General features: G+C 44.1%; 2 protein-coding genes across 3 annotated transcripts in view; both read left to right on the top strand.

Moving 5' to 3' along the window:
- Positions 1-21,375, top strand: part of LOC122930269 (ribonuclease inhibitor-like) — a 64,891-nt gene extending 43,516 nt beyond the window's left edge. For both annotated transcript variants that reach the window (XR_006388110.1, XM_044283513.1), the window contains one exon: positions 21,112-21,375. Coding sequence is in view for 1 of the 2 variants with exons in the window: in XM_044283513.1 (XP_044139448.1) it covers positions 21,112-21,199 (88 nt within the window). In the remaining variant the exon portion in view is untranslated. The remainder of the gene's footprint in view (positions 1-21,111) is intronic.
- The window catches only part of LOC122930268 (NACHT, LRR and PYD domains-containing protein 12-like), a 797,118-nt gene that overhangs the window by 195,386 nt on the left and 579,888 nt on the right, over positions 1-21,844 (top strand). The gene's annotated exons all lie outside the window — the stretch shown is intronic.

Here is a 21,844-nt window from a genome sequence, read left to right as displayed (position 1 = left end):
GATTTAAAACGTAACATTTATTTCATTTTTATAAAAAAATGGTATAAAACGGGAAGAAAGAAAGAAAATTGATTAAAAATAAAGTGCGGCGTGGCTCTGCGGCTAGGGATAGTGAGATGCTTTACCAATAGACACTCCCTCTATATCTGTATCTATCAGTATCTAGGGATTAGATATTTTCCAGCTCTCAGCTTTCTGACTGTCTGTCCTGTAAGCAGTGAGATCTTTCATCTATATCCCTATATATTATAGTTGGAGGAGCGCTATTGTCTAATATTGTCTGCCTGTCCCTAGATTCCCTGGTGTTTGCCTCTAATACATTCGCCGGCCGCTTATGTGCCGCGCATGGAGTGTCTGCAGCGCACTGAGACGCGGTCACTGAGTCACTGTCACACTTATCCCTCAGCTCCCCCGACATGTGTCACCACTGCTGCGGCGTCTTCAGGGGGAATGGAGCGACTATCAGCACGAGCGCCATCTGAATCAATGTTTCTAACTGCTGCAGGCGGGTCTTTTCTCATCTGGTCTCCAATCAGCGACCAGCACTCGTGTGACAGTGACGCAATCTGACCAATAGCCCTCAGTCTATGGGACACTTTTATAAACAAATCAATGGGACCGCGATGGGGACGTCATGTGCCCCAAGGTATGCAAATGTATTTTTAGGGTGGTGGGAAAATAATTATGTATTCACGGAACGATTGTCGCCGTATGTCTGCCACATTATTTTCTGGGGCAGATATATTGACGACTTCTCATTCTATGGGACGGGGGCCATTCACTATTTCACGAATTCACTCAGACACTGAATAACAATAACATAGGAATGAAATATACTTACGAAATTCAGGATAAGGAGATAGTGTTCCTTGACCTAAAAATAAAGGAAGCAGAAGATGGACACTTGGTCACAGAGGTTTACAGAAAACCTACTGCAACAAACAGCTATCTACATTGGAATAGCTGGCACCCGTCTCCCGCCAGGCCGGTACCTGCGGCGCGCCGTAACTGCTCCGACGAGACCTCTTTTAGCAAAGAAAGTGAACAATTGTTCCAAAGGTTCAGAAAGAGAGGTTATCCAACTAGACCCCTAAAGAATGCACACAATAGAGCCAAAAAGGTGGATGGAGAAGATTTATTACAGATAACAGCACCAAAAACCAGTGACGTCATCAGATGCATAGGGACATGTGATGGATATAATGGAGAGATATATAGTATTCTCAAGAAATACGGGCGTATAATACAATATGACAGAGACCTAGGTATGGTACTTACCCCAAATCCAAGTATATACCCCGCATAAAGAAGGTCATCAACCCTGGGGATAAAAAAGAATATGAAATTAGACAACTCATTACTTGCAGAACACAGGGCGCCCTCTATAAAGCCTCCCGTACATGTCCCAAATTATATATAGGGAAAACCATACAGGAATTGAGACGTAGTATCTCAGGCCATCTGAGTACAACTGATAAAGATACCCCTATAGCTCGGCATATTATATATATACATGGTAATAAGAGCTCCAGGTAATATCCATGGAACCAAGAGGGGGTCATCTAGACAAGAAACTCCTACAAAGTGAGGCTCGCTGGATCCATAGACGAGGACCTATGAGTCCGTATGGATTGAATGAAGGTTTCTCATTCACGGCATTTATCTAAAAGTTAAAAGGATACATAAATTATAGAAGAAAACCTAGAATATTAGATTATAACATTAATATAACACCGAAAAAAGTAATAGTGCAGAAGGAAGAAAAAAGACCAATATTAACCACAGTAAGCTTTAGTCACAGAGTTTAAAAAAATATATAAAAAAGGACCAATTCTCCTCTCGCAGATTAAACACCGTGAGATGAATGAACATTGCAGTGTCAGTAGACACTGCTATATATAGTGGATATGAGTCCGCCTACCGGTGACCGTGTAGCAGATATGCGTAGCGCTGATTCCAAGATATACTTTGAAGACATAGGATTGATTTAAAGTTCTAGCGCTTGAACCTCTACTCTCTATTAAAAAGCGCATGTATTTATACTTTCTGTCATTAACTAAGATATAGGACATGCGCAGGAAGAGAAATACCTTTGAACAGTAGGGAAAGCCTAGAGGACATGCGCCGTAAAAAAGGTTTCAAAATCCTTTCCTAAGTTCTTGCGCATGCGCCCTTACTCTGATGTTTGAGCTGGAAATTGAGTCGGAGGGCATGCGCTGTGGGACTCTTTCCGTGAACAAGTTTTCTTCTTAGTCCTAGCGCATGCGCTCCCACTTAGACTCTCGGAGATGAATCGGGAGGTAAGTGTAGATGGAGAGACCCGGCTTGCAGGACATGCGCAGAAGCGGTTAATATGTTGATACAAAGTTACAAGTTCTTGCGCAGGCGCACATGCTTTACAGGTATTGGTGATACGTATGATTGACGAACTAGCTAAAACTGAGGGCTATTGGTCAGATTGCATCACTGTCCCACGAGCGCTGGTCGCTGATTGGAGACCAGATGAGAAAAGACCCGCCTGCAGCAGTTAGAAACATTGATTCAGATGGCGCTCGTGCTGATAGTCGCTCCATTCCCCCTGAAGACGCCGCAGCAGTGGTGACACATGTCGGGGAAGCTGAGGTTTAAGTGTGGCAGTGACTCAGTGACGGCGTCTCAGTGCGCTGCAGACACTCAGTGCGCGGCACATAAGCGGCCGGCGAATGTATTAGAGGCAAACACCAGGGAATCTGGGGACAGGCAGACAATATTAGACAATAGCGCTCCTCCAACTATAATATATAGGGATATAGATGAGAGATCTCACTGCTTACAGGACAGACAGTCAGAAAGCTGAGAGCTGGAAAATATCTAATCCCTAGATACTGATAGATACAGATATAGAGGGAGTGTCTATTGGTAAAGCATCTCACTATCCCTAGCCCAGAGCCAAGACGCACTTTATTTTTAATCAATTTTCTTTCTTTCTTCCCGTTTTATACAATTTTTAATAAAAATGAAATAAATGTTACGTTTTAAATCAGACCAGAAACGGGAATCTACTAGCCTTAGGCTATTTGAATTGAAATATTTATTTCCTGGGTCCAAAAGGTCCCTGAAGCATAATTGCTATACACACTCAGCACTGCCATACACACATACAGCTCTGCTATACACACATACAGATCTGCTATACACACTCAGCACTGCCATACACACATACAGATCTGCTATACACACATACAGAAATGCTACACCCATGCAGTTCTGTTACACACATACAGCTCTACTACACATATACATTTTTGTTACACACATGCAGCTCTGCTACACATACACACTTAGCATCTTTACTGAAAACTCACATCTCCCTACACCAGTGTCGGCTGTACAGTCTTCCTGCTCTGGCTCCTCCTATTGATGACATCATCAAAGGTCCTTAAGCTGTAGTTTTCATCTCCTTTCAGTACAGTGTAGGACCTTCCTCTCCCGTGCGCTGAACGGATGGTTCTCCTACCTGCCGACTCTCTCACTGATCAGGCAGATCTGTATGTGCGCTCTGCCTGATCACTAATGAAGCAGTCAGGGTCTGGCCGTGCTGGATCTCCCTGACTGCTGTTTATAAGACAGATTTTTTTCTTACTAAAAGGGCGTCTTAGAAATTGTCAAATACGGTAAGTCTGATTTTCAGTGATGTGGTCCCGGTCATAGGAGAGAACTGCTGAAAAGTATCTGCATTGTAAATGTCTTCTCTGGGACTTGGATATTGATGGCCTGTCCTCAGGAGCAATATCTGACTGGTGGGGCCCCCGACACCCTGCCTGTCAGGTGCTTAAAGAGGCAGCGGTGCTGGGTGAGCACTTAGGCGCCAATTTATTAAGACCGGCGTTTTCCACGCCTTTCTTAATAAAACGCTACACGAAAATTTAGACTATCACATCCAAAGTCACAGGTGCACATCCATAAAGCTAGCTCACCCTAAAAGGCGTAGGTTAGGCTGGGTTCACACGGGCGTGACATATTTGTTCAGGATGCGTCCCGGGTGTACTGCGGCAAACCCGCGCCAGTAGGTACCCAATTGCAGTCAGTTTTGACTGCAATTGCGTTCCGTTTTTATCGCGCGGGTGCAATGTGTTTTGCACGCACGTGATAAAAAACTGACTGTGGTACCCAGACCCGAACTTCTTCACTGAAGTTCAGGTTTGGGTTCGGTGTTGTATAGATGTAATTATTTTCCCTTATAACATGGTTATAAGGGAAAATAATAGTATTCTTTAATACAGAATGCTTAGTAGAAGGTCAATTGAGGGTTAAAAAATAAATAAAAAATTAACTCACCTTTCTAATTGATCGCGTAGCTGCCGGTCTCCTGTTCTTTCTTCAGGACCTGTCAAAGGACTTGTGGTGATGTCACTGAGATCATCACATGGTCCAATCACATGGTCCATCATCATGGTGATGGACCATGTGATTGGACCATGTGATGTGACGTTACCACAGGTCCTTTAGCCGGCAGCTCATGATTAAAGAAGTAAGAAGAGATCGGCAACTACGCGATCAAGAGGAGGAGGTGAGTTATTTATTTTTTAACCCTCAATTGATCTTCTACTAAGCATTCTGTATTAAAGAATGCTATTATTTTCCCTTATAACCATGTTATAAGGGAAAATAATACAGTGAATAAACATCTTGGCAACCATGCGTGAAAATCGCACCGCATCCACACTTGCTTGCGGATTCTTGCGATTTTCACTCAGCCCCATTCACTTCTATGGGGCCTGCTTTGCGTGTTAAACGCACTATATAGAGCATGCTGCGATTTTTTTACGCAACGCATAAGTGATGCGTGAAAATCACCGCTCATGTGCACAGCCCCATAGAAATGAATGGGTCAGGATTCAGTGCGGGTGCAATGCGTTCACCTCACGCATTGCACCTGCGCGGAAATCTCGCCCATGTGAACTCAGCCTTAGGCCCCGGAGATGCAGTTCTGTTAGTGTTAGGTACCTGTCTGCTGAAGCCACCTTGACGCCAGTAAATTGGCCAAACACACGTATGATCAAATATGTGCTCAAAGAGCTTCTATTTTTCATGTACAGGGAGTGCAGAATTATTAGGCAAGTTGTATTTTTGAGGATTAATTTTATTATTGAACAACAACCATGTTCTCAATGAACCCAAAAAACTCATTAATATCAAAGCTGAATATTTTTGGAAGTAGTTTTTAGTTTTAGCTATTTTAGGGGGATATCTGTGTGCAGGTGACTATTACTGTACATAATTATTAGGCAACTTAACAAAAAACAAATATATACCCATTTCAATTATTTATTTTTACCAGTGAAACCAATATAACATCTCAACATTCACAAATATACATTTCTGACATTCAAAAACAAATCAGTGACCAATATAGCCACCTTTCTTTGCAAGGACACTCAAAAGCCTGCCATCCATGGATTCTGTCAGTGTTTTGATCTGTTCACCATCAACATTGCGTGCAGCAGCAACCACAGCCTCCCAGACACTGTTCAGAGAGGTGGACTGTTTTCCCTCCTTGTAAATCTCACATTTGATGATGGACCACAGGTTCTCAATGGGGTTCAGATCAGGTGAACAAGGAGGCCATGTCATTAGATTTTCTTCTTTTATACCCTTTCTTGCCAGCCACGTTGTAGAGTACTTGGACGCGTGTGATGGAGCATTGTCCTGCATGAAAATCATGTTTTTCTTACCTTGCAGACTTCTTCCTGTACCACTGCTTGAAGAAGGTGTCTTCCAGAAACTGGCAGTAGGACTGGGAGTTGAGCTTGACTCCATCCTCAACCCAAAAAGGCCCCACAAGCTCATCTTTGATGATACCAGCCCAAACCAGTACTCCACCTCCACCTTGCTGACGTCTGAGTCGGACTGGAGCTCTCTGCCCTTTACCAATCCAGCCATCTGGCCCATCAAGACTCACTCATTTCATCAGTCCATAAAACCTTAGAAAAATCAGTCTTGAGATATTTCTTGGCCCAGTCTTGACGTTCAGCTTGTGTGTCTTGTTCAGTGGTGGTCGTCTTTTAGCCTTTCTTACCTTGGCCATGTCTCTGAGTATTGCACACCTTGTGCTTTTGGGCACTCCAGTGATGTTGCAGCTCTGAAATATGGCCAAACTGGTGGCAAGTGGCATCTTTTTTTTTTTGAAAATCTTTATTTGTCATTTTCCAAAAATAAAACACGCAAAGCACATTCTTGTACATCCATAAAAGCGACACATCCTTACAAAACATAGACCAAGATCTGTTAATCCAGCGGGATGACTGTGGAGCCCCACTCAAAGTCGCTGGAAGATCAGAAATACATATAAGAGGTAACAGTATATAAAGTATACAATGAGCTAGGGTCGACTAACCCCTCCAATCATGCTGATATCTACTGATACCGTATAAATTATATATCCAATGAACGAATCTCTCCCGTTTGGTCCTGTTCCATAAAGATCAAGTTGGAATGTGATTTACTAACAAAAAGAACTACGTATACAAATAAACAGAGTTCAGAAATAAAGAAATAATAAGTCAGTCAGGATCTCAACACATGAGTATTTGGTTTTAGCTACTCAAAGTGAACCTCTATTCCAAATGTAGTAATAGGGATGACATTGCACATATCTTATCTTACACCCTATTGAGGAAAATACAAATCTGGTGGATCTACCCAGCAGCCAAGGCATATTTCTCTTCCATATGTGAAAGCCAAGGTTGCCATATTTTCAAATAGTTACCCCTATTGTTATTCTCCCACCCCGCCAATTCCTCCATTTGACACAGAAGGTTCATTTTTTCATACCACATGTTCAAAGTGGGGGGATCTGTTTCTCTCCATTTAATTGGAATGAGAAGTTTTGCAGCAGTAATCATATGTGTGGCTAAGGAAGATTTACTGGGTCTGAATTCCTTCTCAGGAAGCCACAATAGAATCAAGGGGCCTGTAAGTTTAATTTGAGAACAGCACACCTTGTTAATAGCTGATTCAACCTCATGCCAAAAATGTCTCAGAGCCGGGCAGGTCCACCAAATATGGGAGATATTACCCACTCCATTAGAGCACCTCCAACAATCATTAGAAGGGATCAGATTAATCTTATGAAGAAATTCTGGTGTGCGATACCATCTGGTAAGTATCTTTACCGAGTTTTCTTGGACTCTTACACACCTCGAAAATCCATGAGAATGGGAAAGTATAAACGCCTTATCAGGGTCATTTATTGTGATGTTTAGTTCTCTCTCCCACTCTCTCAAATACGCCGGCGTATGTTTATCCCTTTCAGTTAGCAATTGTCTGTAGATTAATGACAAGCACTTTGGGGGAGTGGAAGGTAGAAGTACATAGTTCTCTAACCAGGTTGGATCTGGAAGAGGTAGGAAATCAGTCTTTGAAAACTTGGCACATGTACTCTCAAAGTCCCATTTCTGGATCATGTTTATTTCGGAAGCAGAAGTCCCAATGAGGGCCTTGAAAAACTCAGAATTTGGTGGCGATCTAAATAGATCTCCTAATCTGTAACTTTGAACAAACTTCCAAGCCGTAGGTCTTTTGATGGGATTGCTTGAAAGTACATGTGGTAGCAAATGAAGCGGCATTAAAGGAGACAATCTCTTGCCACTCATGTTAAGTGCTGGAGACATATTACAATGAACAATGGTACACCTCGTAATTTCACTTTTCACCTCTCCTCCAACGGGGGTTTTGCCGTTATAGCTCCAAAAAAGGTGTTCCCTATTTTTTCCCATCACCGCTCTCTCCATGGCTACATGAAGAGGAAAGGGTTGAGGCCTGGACAAAGCAATCCACCTCTCTAAATGTATAGCTTGGATATAAGCATTCAAATCCGGGAGGGAAATACCCCCTTGTTTCCTTTTCCTCGTAAGAAGAGAGAAGGAAAGTCTAGCCCTTTTCCCTGCCCATAGAAACTTTCCCATGAGTACCTTAAGACTATTAAGGAAGGATTTAGGGACTGAAATGGGGAGAGATCTAAAAGTATACATAACTTGGGGTAGCACATACGTCGTAAGGATGTTTTTCCTCCCTAGCCAAGACAGATTAGGCACTAAGGCCCTAGAGAGAAATGATTTGATTTTATTTATCAAGGGGCTATAATTAAGTCGAAAGAGAAGGTTCGGGTTAGCCGGCACTAATATTCCTAAATATTTTATGGCCTCATTGGGCCACTTGAATGGGGTCAAGGCCATTATGTGACTCTTAGTATCTGGATCAAGTGATACTCCCAAGGCTTCAGATTTTCCCATATTTATTCTAAAGTTAGAGATAGCTCCAAAGCTCTTGAAAATCTCCAATACATGAGGCATTGCTTCTTTGGGGTTCGTTATCATCAGTAAAAGGTCATCGGCAAACGCTGCCATCTTATGTTGGACACCTTCTAACTGTATCCCCTCAATATTGGTAGATTGTCTGAACTTCAGTAGTAAGATCTCTAATGTTAGAACAAAGAGGGAGGGTGAAAGGGGGCACCCTTGTCTAGTGCCGTTCCTAATCTGAAAGGCGTCCGACAGAGCTCCATTAACTAGCACTCTTGCGGATGGGGCTGAATATAGAGAAAAAATGGCCTCAATAGTTTGCCAAGGAAAGCCGTAGGCTACTAAACAGGACTTCATAAACAGCCAATTAACTCTGTCGAACGCCTTTTCAGCATCGGTTCCTAAAAGTAACAATGGCGATTTCTTCTCCTTGGCTAGGAATATTGCATGCAGTACTCTACTGACGTTGTGTCTTCCCTCCCTGCCAGGCACAAATCCCACCTGTTCCTCTCCTATCAGCTCCGGGAGCAGCTTAGAAATGCGTTGGCTCAATAGTTTCGCCCACCACTTCAGATCTGTGTTGAGGAGTGAAATGGGCCTATAACTACCACATTCCTCTGGATCTTTCCCCTCCTTATGTAGAATGGTAATGTGAGCTAATTGAGCCTGAGGAGAGAGGGAAGACCCCAACATCAGAGAGTTGCACATTTTGGTGAAGTGTGGTATCAGGACCTCTTGGTACTTTTTATAGTAAGCAATAGGGAACCCATCAGGGCCAGGGCTTTTTCCAGATGGGATAGTATTAAGTATTTGTCTTACTTCCAACTCCGTGAAAGGTGATAGAAGGCTATTTTTCCCTGCTTCTGAAATAGTTGGGATTTTAATGGACTGGAGAAAGGAGTCGATGAGGTTTTGTAAGTGAGAGGGATTATCTCCTGTACCATTTGAGCTTACCTCGATGTTATACAGTGATTTGTAGAATTTACAAAACTCTGCTGCAATGTCAGGAGTCGTGATCAGCCTATTACTATCCTTATCTTTAACTGCGCTAACAAAAGTTTTATTCCTCTGGGCTTTCAAAAGAGAGGACATTAACTTGGAGCCCTTATCTCCATGCGAGTAATACTTAAACCTTAGCGACCGTAAAGTTCTAGCTGATTTGACATTTAGCGTATCTTTCAACTGGGAACGTAACAGATTAAGAGCATTTTGTGTAGCCTCTGTCATGTTGGACTTATGTCGTTTTTCCAGTGCGGAAATTCGTGATAAAATGTGTTCTATTTTTTCGGTTCTCTGTTTTTTTACCCTAGTACCTAGGCTGATCAATTCCCCTCTAAGAACTGTTTTGTGGGCCTCCCATATCGTTGTTTTAGGGATATCAGGCGTGTCATTATTCCTAAAATACTCTCTTTAATTTGGTCTCTATTAACCGTATCTTCTAATAGTGTGGTATTAAGTCTCCAAGACCAGGCTTTAGGTGGTATGTCCTTAAGCCTCACTTGCAAGCTAACTGAGGCATGGTCAGAAACTGTTATAGAGCCTATAGACGCGCCCATGACTGACCCCAGGGCCGTATTTGACAGGAATAAATAATCCAACCTTTGGTAAGACCTATGGACCTGTGAATAATAAGTATAGTCTCTCTCACCGGGATGGAGGATTCTCCAGGCATCTGATATTCCCAAAGCTGCCAACCCTATCTGAAGCCTTCGGATTTGTTTCGGGGATATAGAAGTATGTTTAGAGGTGGAGTCTTTTGAGGGGTCTATTGCTAAATTGAGATCACCGCCCATGATGAGCGTTCCCTCAGCAAAGGATTTCAGTGTGTTTAATGTCTGGCACAACCAAAGGACTTGCTTGGTGTTAGGAGCATACAAATTAGCCAACGTAACCATGGAGTTAAAAATTTTACCCTTGATAAATACATATCGTCCTTCAGGGTCCACTATCTTATCCATGACCACCATAGGAATATTATTACTAATCCCAATTGAAGCACCTCTAGCTGCTGAAGTATAAGTAGAATGATACCAGTTTACAAAGTGTCTGTTTACTAAATTGGGTATATGGAGGTGTCGGAAATGGGTTTCTTGAAGAAACACTATATCCGCTCTCTCCTTCCTAAGCATATGGTATATTTGACTGCGTTTTTGTGGTATGTTCATCCCATTCACATTTAGTGTTACAACCGTAACCTTAGCCATTTGAGGAATACTTGAGCATGCACTCTGTCATTAAAATTAAGATCCTGACTAGTTTTAAAAAAAAAGAAGAATAAGAAAAGGTCATAAACCAGCGTCCACCTACCATATGGGTGGGGACACCTCAGGGACCTAAAACTAAACAAAGGTGAGACTACACACATAAAAATGCGTGTTGGGGGTAATAACATAGTGGTGGGAGCCAAAATCATATTCGGAGCACCACAACCACGGCTTAGGCAAAATGTAACCTGCAATAAGCTATATACTGAGGGTCATAGGATGTCTCCCCAGGGTTGACCAGTCTAACAGTCTAAAGAGAAATCATTGTTATGTCCTAGTCACCCCCAAGTATCCATCCCAAATCCCACTGTTAACCCTGCGATTCACAAAAACAGTGACAATACCGGCTACATACTAGACATGAAAAAGATAACAATCAAAAAGCTTTGCCTACTCCTAGATCCTATAGTAAGGGCTCGATGCATGTCCAGACATCAAAATGAACACAACTGTTGACCGACAATAGTGCAGATGAGTCCCTTCACTCGGACCTAAAAAGCAAAGGGTTAATTCAATAATCACAAGAGTCTCACGTGAGGGACCTCAATCGGCCGAAGCAACCCTCTTCTTTGGAGACTTGAACTTCGCCACTCGATTCCACGGAGGAGGCGTAGATAACTGTGGGAGCTCCTCAAAATCGGCTACTGGTAGCCACGGTGGGATGTCCATCGGTGCAATATCGAGAGCTTCCCATATCTTTCGTAGATCTTCAGGCTGTTTCACTATGATCTGTCTCCCATTAATGGTGGTGCTTAGGCCGAATGGGAATAGCCATCTATGTGGGTGCTTCCTAGATCTCAGCTCCGATGTCAGCGGCCGAAGGGCTCTGCGCTTGGCTAATGTGCTTGCAGCGAGATCCTGGAACAGTAAGATCTTGTTGTCATCAAGCAGGATTTCTTCTTTATCTCTAGCAGCTTTTAGGACTTCTGAAGTGTCCAGATAATTGAGCAAAGCACATATGGTGTCCCTCGGGGGGTCCCCCGCCGGAGGTTTTGGCCTCAGTGCTCTATGCGCTCTTTCAATAGTGATAATGGCTGCAGCGCTCCTCTCCCAGTAGCATGGCAAATATGCGGCGAACCGCTCCAGTTAGCTCTTCTGCAGGAACTGATTCAGGGATGCCTCTCAGCCTCACATTTTTCCTCCTTCCCCTGTTTTCTTGATCTTCAAGATACAGGTAGGCATTATTTATCTGTGAGCGAAGCGTTTGCACTTGCGACTGCATCCCCGTGCTATGTTGGACTATCGCGGCCTGAGAATCTTCCAGGGCCTCCACTCTGTGACCCATAAGCTTCACCTCCGATTTTATATCCGCCAGCTCCTTCATCACTGGCGTTAAGGCTTGTGCTAAGGTGTGCTTCAGGAAGGATCTAGTGATGGGCATCGGGTCTTTCCCGCCTCGTGCTTCGGACTGGGTGCACGAACTCGCGCCATCCGAGTCATCCTCTTCTTGTGCCGCGTCGCTGAAGTCAGCAGGCGCCATTTTGCGGCGCTCGGCCGTTAGAGACAACTTCTTCTGGAAGTAGTTATTCATGTCCCCTTGTGATTTCTTGACCCGTGGGGTAGCCTCCGGGTCCTTGCTTCTCTCCTTGCCGATCTTGCCCATGTTTAGGCAGGTGAAAATGCTATTTTAGCTGTTAAGCCGGGCTGTGTGGTGAGGAGCTCTGAGTTCAAGCGTCCTGCACCATGCTCCGTTGGCTCCGCCCCCTCGGCAAGTGGCATCTTGGCAGCTGCACGCTTGACTTTTCTCAGTTCATGGGCAGTTATTTTGCGCCTTGGTTTTTCCACACGCTTCTTGCGACCCTGTTGACTATTTTCAATGAAACGCTTGATTGTTCGATGATCACGCTTCAGAAGCTTTGCAATTTTAAGAGTGCTGCATCCCTCTGCAAGATATCTAACTATTTTTTACTTTTCTGAGCCTGTCAAGTCCTTCTTTTGACCCATTTTGCCAAAGGAAAGGAAGTTGCCTAATAATGATGCACACCTGATATAGGGTGTTGATGTCATTAGACCACACCCCTTCTCATTACAGAGATGCACATCACCTAATATGCTTAATTGGTAGTAGGCTTTCGAGCCTATAAAGCTTGGAGTAAGACAACATGCATAAAGAGGATGATGTGGTCAAAATACTCATTTGCCTAATAATTCTGCACATAGTGTATAGTAGGTATAGTACCACTGTAATCCAGAATAATCCCTAATTCTGGGTTTCTTTTTTTTCCAAAATATATTTCTTTATTAGTCTGTTACTTTAAAATACATAAAGCAATATGTAATCAAGTAGTCAAGTAACCAGCTTTTCTAAATATTACTTTTCATACCAACTGCCTAGGAGCTTCCCTCTTTAATTTTCCTAAGGTGCCTTTGAGTTCTTCTAATAAATACCATTCAGTGATTCTAAAGGGATCCACCAGCTGTTCCCTCTCGCTGTCTGTGCAATAACAGACAATAAAAGATTTCCATTTTTTTTAAAAGCTTTTTCTCTGTTTTTCTTTATCCTTGATCGCTAATCCTGGGTTCTATTATTAGTATTAATAAAGCCGTAAACTGGCGGTAAATCCGTCAAAGTAATGAAAAAGCGCCGGCCTCTCCTTAACTTCGGGGCATCCATTGCCAGTCCCAAGTGTAAGACCGCTTCTGAGCCACTGAAACAGGCATAGAAAATGGTAAATAGGACGGGTCTGCCGGACATTCCCCTCTCCCACCCACTGCAATACCATACACATCCGCCATACACTGTACTGCTCTGTAATACCAAACACACCCACTATACACTGTACTGCTCTAATACCAAACACATACGCTATACACTGTACTGCTCTGTAATACCAAACACATCCACTATACACTGTACTGCCATATAATACTAAACACATACGCTATACACTGTACTGCTCTGTAATACCAAACACATCCACTGTACTGCTCTGTAATACCAAACACATCCGCTATACACTGTACTGCTCTGTAATACCAAACACATCCACTGTACCCTGTACTGCTCTGTAATACCAAACACATCCACTATACACTGTACTGCTCTGTAATACCAAACACATCTTCTATACACTGTACTGCTCTGTAATACCAAACACATCCCCTATACCCTGTACTGCTCTGTAATACCAAACACATCCCCTATACCCTGTACTGCTCTGTAATACCAAACACATCCTCTATACACTGTACTTCTCTGTAATACCAAACACATCCTCTATACACTGTACTTCTCTGTAATACCAAACACATCCACTATACACTGTACTGCTCTGTAATACCAAACACATCCACTATACACTGTACTGCACTGTAATACCAAACACATCCACTATACACTGTACTGCACTGTAATACCAAACACATCCGCTATACACTGTACTGCTCTGTAATACCAAACACATCCGCTATACACTGTACTGCTCTGTAATACCAAACACATCCGCTATACACTGTACTGCTCTGTAATACCAAACACATCCGCTATACACTGTACTGCTCTGTAATACCAAACACATCCGCTATACACTGTACTGCTCTGTAATACCAAACACATCCACTATACACTGTACTGTTCTGTAATACCAAACACATCCACTATACACTGTACTGCTCTGTAATACCAAACACATCCACTATACACTGTACTGCTCTGTAATACCAAACACATCCGCTATACACTATACTGCTCTGTAATACCAAACACATACTCTATATACTGTACTGCTCTGTATTATCTGTGATTATAATTCTATATGTAATGACTTATAGCCGCATAGTTCCATCCCTCTTCTGATGATGGCGCTAGACCTGATGATAGCTAAGATGTCCCATCACATGGAAGAGTGGCCGCTCTCTATAGAAATGGGCTGAGAAAGATCAAGAAGGGTGGAAACGTCTCTGTACATCCTCTTGTGAATACTGACCTATCTCTTCTATTGTCCTGTACCGCACCTCCCTGTGACTTCTCCTCTGGATGAGGAGATCTTGGCCCCTCTGTAGATGCTGCAGAGACCAGGCTGCAGTGTTAGGCTTGTATGAGACAGGCAGATAGTCTGCCAGATCATCACTAACAAGCATCCGTAGTATCGCCTGTCAGCAATGATCTGGCAGTGTAAGGCCTCATTCACACGTCATTGTTTCACATATATGTGCTGTACGTGTTCTTGATGGACAGCCCACTCACCCATTCATTTTAATGTGTGTATTCACACATCCATGTTTTAGCATGGATGCATGCTCTATTGTGTACGTGTTGACGGATCCATCACACCCATTATACTCTACAGGTCAGTGAAAACTATGGATCATTAGGAAGAGATGCTTTGAAAATAGGATTTTTTGTGCTTACCTGTAAAATCCTTTTCTCTCTAAGTTCATTGGGGACAGAGGAGACCATGGGTACAGCTGCTGCCACTAGGAGGCGACACCAAGATAAAAAATGTTGGCTCCTCCTCTTTGCTATCCCCCCCCTGTATACACTGAGCTCATCAGTTTCTACGAAAGCATTAGGAGCAGCCACGAGAATCCAACAGATAACGAGTAAGAAGAGAAGTGGAGATGGGTCAGAACCAAGAACTGGTGGAACCCATCAAGAAGAGCCAACAATGTACTCTTAGCAAGAAAACGATTTTATAGGCAAGCCCAAAAACCCTATTTTCTTGCTCCTATCATTGGGGAACCATGGGACGTTCTAAAGTAGTACAATGGAGAGGGAACAAAAGAGCAGAACAATCTAAGGCTGGCCATGAGATCCCGCATGGAAAAAGAACCCTGACTAGGACAGGAAGAGCAAGAACCAAATGGGCCATCCAGAGAGCGTAGAACACGCAGTAATTTAGACTGGGCAGAAAGAGGAAACCCCAGTTAAACAAAGGTTTGAGATACGTCAGAAGAAGTGGATACCAGCACAGAATATCCATAAGAAGGAGAAGCATTTCAGACGGCTGAAAATGATAACCGGAAGGTTCATCTGGATATCGAGTACCACAGGACTGGTGTGGAAGTCCGGACTGAAAAGCCAGGACGTCTTGCATGACAATAAGCCCCACAGAAAACCGAGGGAAGACTGCAAAATAGGATCTGTAGAATCCGGGTATGTATGACATCCGGCCAACAAGCGACAGAAAAACCCATAGAAAACTCTACCTAATGTGTACGGGATATATACGGGATTTCAACATAGGGAAAAAACTTGGTGATCTCGAAGGAATCAACTGGGCAGAAGGCAGAGTACCAGGACTGGCCTTAGATAGCCTGAGGTAACGGACAGAGACAGGACAACCGCGCTGTGAAAAGAGAGCAGGCTAGAATCCGTGCTAGAGAGCACATACACTTGCCAGGAATACACTCTTCAAAGCAGATCCAAAGTTAAGAACCGCAGCGTACACCAGAGCTATAAAATAAACGCTCCGTAAGGAGAAGGTAACCTGGTTGACAGATACCCCCCGAGGCGTAGAGGCTTTATCAGGAGTCCTCTAACGAGAGAAGCTGCGTGATACACCACAGAGAAACTGCCTGGATCAGGCAGACCCAACAGTAGGCTGAAGAAAACATACCTTGGTGATAGGTAGAAGCGATGCCAGAAACATCAGAGGCAAGTAGACTCGTCAGAGACCACCTACCATCATATTGTAGCAACTGTGCCTGAAGAGGAGAATGTGGTCATCAGAGGAATGCACAAAGTGGCCAGAGATGGGAGAAACACTCCGCCAGAAGAGAGTGTGATGCCGATGCCCATCGTCACAAAAGTACCAGGAAAAACTGGTCATATAGAAAAATAGTGCCAGTGCAGACATTCCAGAGCAGTAAGACGCCAACCTCATGAATATGGATACTGAGCAGGTAGACAGAGACAGTGTCTAGGGGTGGACTCGTCTTGCAGAAGGGCAGAAAGTAGAAAGGGTGTTGCGTGCCAGCAACGAATCATCTATTAGCAGTGACAAGTGACAGCACAACTGCCCCCTATTCGTCATCATTGAGTAAACTTTGACCCTGTACCTCAGTCAGCAGACACATTCCAGCCAATCAGCAGCAGACCCTCCCTCCCAGACCCTCCCACCTCCTGGACAGCATCCATCTTAGATTCATTCGGAAGCTGCATTCTTAGTGAGAGGAGGGACTGTGCAGCTGCTGCTGATCTAATAGGGAAATCGATAGCTAGGCCAATGTATTCAGTGTCCACTGCAGTCCTGAAAGACTCCTCTGATCTCTGCTGTAAGGACAGCACCCCCAAAAAGGCCTTTTTAGGGCTAGAACATCAGTCTTGCATTTAAAAAAACAAAAAACTTTTTTGACTGTGAAATAATATCAGTCTTTTCCTTCACACGTGTGCGTTTCAGGGCCTGCCAGGGCACAGTGTCACACCAGTGCATATCTGGTGTTACAGTGGTGTACATTTGAAAAAAACAACACTTTTTGGACTGAAATAATAGCAGTCATTTTCCTTCACAAGTGTGCATTTCAGGGCCTGCCAGGGCCGAAATTTCTTTGCACAAAAATTCCTAAAATCGATGCCATATACACGTCCCCTGATAGGGGACGTAACAGGGATTAAACTGATAAGAATAGAACAACATAACACACCACAACTATCTGGTGGCACATTAGATTGCACGCGCAGTGCCCCAAATTTGAAGTAGGAGGACCGACCAAGCATCTTTTTCCATCTCCCCGTTCCTAAAATCGATGCCATATACACGTCCCCTGATAGGAATAGTACTACTTAACACACCTTATAATAACGCAGAGAGAGGAGTCTGAAGAAGAGGAGTCAGAGGAGGAAGGTGGCTTTGAGGAGGTGGAAGACTATCCACAGCAGGCGTCCCAGGGGGCTTGTTGTCACCTTTCGGGGACCCTTGGTGTTGTACGTGGCTGGGTGGAGGAAGAGACCTTCAATGACATCAGTGAGGACAAGGAACGGGACATGGCTAGCTTGGTATCCAACCTTGTGCAAATGGGGAGTTTGCGGTTGTGCAAATGGACTGTTTGCGGTGCGTTAAACGGGGAGTTTGGTCTGTCACTGTGGAGCGGACGTAACCCTTACACTAAAAAAAATGTGGGGGGGTTCAGTCAGCACAACCCTGTATGCAGGTGCACATTGCTATGGCGAAATACAGATACAAACGCAAAAACAAATGCAATCGCACTCTGCACCCAGCACTCTGCCCTGCCTCTATGCTGGATGTTAAATGAGGCATTGGTGTACATTTTGGCCAAAGCGTAATAAGCCACTCACCATGTCAAGGTCGCCTCTATGAGTGGTCCCTAACACTAGTTCCTACCTGTTATGGGCCATGATAGCCACACAAAGTCCAGGGAATGCAGGTGCAGCATGCACGCCAAGCACACTCTGCTTTTAACCCTGTCCGGTGCCATGACAGCTTTCATCGGATACAGGGATGCAAGTACCAACATGCATGCTGAGCCCACTATATACTTCTCCTGGAGCCTAATGGCTACTGGTAGGCGTTGTAAAAGTAGACTCAGTTTTATACTGACTTTAAAACCAGTTTTAAAGTCAGTATAAAACTGAGTCTACTTTTACAGCGCCTACAAGTAGCCATTTGGCTCCAGGAGAAGTATACCCTGGGAGGACAGAGACTGCCATGTAGGCGCTCAACACCAACACACAAAAATGAAGGGGTTAATGCGGTATTAGCCACAGTATCCAGTGGTAGTATATACCAGCTCTTGCAGATACTGCACCTGTGGAAAGCCACAGTATCCAATGTTGGTGCAAGTACTTCACTTGTTAGTGTGATTACTTGCGGAAGGAGGTAATGTGACAGGTTGTACAGAATGCAGTGGTAGTGCGATTACTCCGCCTGTGGAAGGAAGGTAATATGACAGGATGTACAGCAACCAGTGGTAGTGCATGACTGGGAGTGAGGAGGCAGCCATGCACCACCTGTAGAAAGGGTTAAAGCTGTGGTACTCACTATGTTCAGCGCCGGATAGCACCACGGTTTACAGTTTTTTTTTATATAATCATCAAAGTGAAATCTGAAGCCCCAGCCTCAACTGGGTGAAGAGGCAGGAAGGGGTTACATTTTAATTTTTAATTATAATGTATATTTATAGAGTTAAACCCTAGACAAGGAAAGGGTTAATTTATTTTTATAAATTATTGGTGACCAGTGGAAGAGGTCAGCAGGCTCCTGGAGGAGGGGAACGTCTGGGTAAGAAGATTTCATGCCTGGGGGACGGTCTGCTCCCCCCATACACCAGCATGGAAGTTGTGGCCTAGTAGTAGCAAGCCAACTGGTAGAACTTCTGGCCGGAATGGGGGGCGGAAGGAACGGCCGTGAGATACCCAAACCCTGGACTAAGGCATTGGATGGGCATAATCTATCCCCAGTAGTGAGAAGCAGCGGCCAGCCCAGGAGGGGATGCGACCGCTGGGAAATGGTACCGGCAGGCCCGGGAGGGAAGAAGGTGGAGGGGGCGAGGAGGGGCGCAAGCACTAGGTGAAATAAAGAGGAGAAAACCCAGGCCAGGAGGGGAATGAAGAATGAGAGGAATGGAGAGGGGAGGTGTTCACCATACTCACCCCATCTACATCCTCTTCTCTTCACCCCTCCTCGGGGTACCAGTAGGGTCACCTCTTCAGCTGCTAGCACCGAGGTGGTAGGGAGGCTGGAGTGGAGGGGGGACTGCAGAAAGGCAGGTGATCCCATGGCTGGCGGGATGCAGGGGAGCTGGGCTGCCCTGGTCCACTTTGCCTTCTTGGGGGAGGTCAGGCGGTGAGGGGAACAGAGAGGCAAGGTGTCTGTTTCCCATGCCTAAAGGGGAAAAAGGTAAAATAACAAACTAAAATAATAAATAAAAATGGAGGATAGATGCCCTGCAAAGCAGGAAGGTCTGCCTCCTACAGACACTAAGCTAAAACTGACTAGCTTGGTAGGGGTGCAGCTGAGAGGAGGAGCTAACACTTTTTTGCTTAGCGTCGCCTCCTAGTGCCAGCAGCTGTACCCATGGTCTCCTGTGTCTCCTAATGATACGAGCGAGAAAATTATTTTTCAGCTGCAGTGTCTGTGAAACAGGAATGACACACGGACAGCAAAAAACAGACAAACTGATCTTTCACGGAGGCATCTTTTCATTGACCATCATAGACCACCTTTTCACAGATTTGAGCATGGACACAGACGTGTGCATGAGGTTTAATACTGCCGCCAATTACCACATAAACTAGTAAACGCTCGGTCACCGGGTAATGGAATCTTTCAGCAGAATTAAAACTCATTGGTCGGTGGCAGATCGTGCTTTGTAATCATGATCTGCTGCCGGCAAACGATGATTCAGTGTTGTTACATAGCGAGCTTTCCAGACATCACCAGTCCCTTCATCAGGCGTCCTACAAGTATGTATGAAGAAACAATAAGAACAGAGACATGGGGGGATGAAGGGACATTTAAAAAACAACAGACTATCAAAGATCTTGCCAATGAGTCCTTAGTTATCTGACAGATAAGGGGTGTGAACGTTTTATGGTCTCTAAATTGATGTTGTCTCAGAGACCTGGTGCCCCGACTATGTCCATTCAGTCCCTCGTGTCTCTGTTCTTATTGGATATATAGCACTGTTTCTTCATTCTTGTAGTCCGCCTGATGAAGGGACTGGTGATGTCTCAAAGGCTCGCTATGTAACATCATTACCTCTATTTTTGTTAGCCATTAAAAGGTGTCAAACCTGCAAGACTCTGATTTTATTTCTCTTAAAGGGGTTCTCCAGGAGTTTAGAAAAAGAAAATACTTAAATATTACTTTATTGTAAATATATTCCCAAATGCCTTTCATTTCTTATAATGGCTCATTTTGTTTCGGGAGCAATCATTAGGAGAAACAAAATGGCTGCCGTTCTATTAATACACACAAAAGCTGTCCTAATCATACAGGAGGACAAGTAACTTCCAAGGACTGAGGTAAAGAGCTGCTGCTGCCTCCTCCTCTCCTACTTGTCAGGGATTATGATCCTGAATACAGATTATAAGAACTTTAACTGAATCTCTGTGGGAATGGAGTTCATGAGGAGACATGGAGGACAGACAGGACAGACTGTGGTAATGGAGACTACATACAAGAGCTGCTGCTCATTATCCACATCACCCCCACCTCCTCTCTGTACTTCATGCCTCCTCATGATGAACTCCATATCTACAGAGAGTTAGCTGAAGATCATATTACACTGTATTCAGGATCATAGAAGATGAGGCAGCTCTTTGGCTCACTGCTCTGAAGTAACTTGTCCTCCTGTGTGATTAGGACAGGTTTTGTGTGAACTGATAGGATGGCGGCCATTTTATTTTTCCTAATGATTGCTCCCCAGACAAAACGAGCCATTATAACTAATGAAAGGTATCTAGGAATATATTTATAATAAAGTAATATTTAAGTATTTTCATTTTCCTAATTCCCGGAGAACCCCTTTAATGAGAACACTAAACCAAAGGGGAGATTTACAAAACACATGTTCAGGAGATCAATTCACTGACTGGTCTGATGTCACGAGGAAACCTCACAATACAACCTCACTAATGCTGGGGGCGCTGTTTTCTCTTCTAGTCTGACGTACAATGAATTATCTGAAGAGGAGAAGGAAGCCATAAGAAAACTGAACAAGCAGAAACCAAATATAGAGATCTCTTACTGAACTGAAGAAGAAGCCGATTCCTCTCTGTGATGAGCAGATAACAGGACTTTGGTGGAGAAGACTTCTTCAGAAGTCTGGTATTAAGAGAGTCTCCTGGTGCTTTATGGGTAATATCACGGATATAGAGAAGATAAGGAAATGTCTAATATTATAATAAACATGATACTAGAAATGTTTTTCTCTAGCTAATTATATGTCCAGTAACTAAATCCCTTCATAATCCAGGCCTGTGGGATGTAGCAGCGTCTCCTGAAGGTCATGTACGTTGTCAGCAGTATACCAGTTGTGAGACCGGAGGAGGCCGCACATTGCACACAGTGTAAATAACAAATCACACAAACTGTTATTTCAGTTTCTATTTTATCTTTTACTTGATGCAACTCACGGACATGATCTGTCTCCCGATCACTAGAGATGGCCCGAATAGTTCGCCCGCGAATAGTTCCCGGCGAACATAGCTTGTTCGCGTTCGCCGCGGCGGGCGAACATATGCGATGTTCGGTCCGCCCCCTATACATCATCATTGAGTAAACTTTGACCCTGTACCTCACAGCCAGCAGACACATTCCAGCCAATCAGCAGCAGACCCTCCCTCCCAGACCCTCCCACCTCCTGGACAGCATCTATTTTAGATTCATTCGGAAG

This window comes from Bufo gargarizans, chromosome 3 (genome assembly GCF_014858855.1).
Source record: "Bufo gargarizans isolate SCDJY-AF-19 chromosome 3, ASM1485885v1, whole genome shotgun sequence".
NCBI classification, from domain to species: domain Eukaryota; kingdom Metazoa; phylum Chordata; class Amphibia; order Anura; family Bufonidae; genus Bufo; species Bufo gargarizans.
This window is presented reverse-complemented; position numbering and strand designations above follow the sequence as displayed.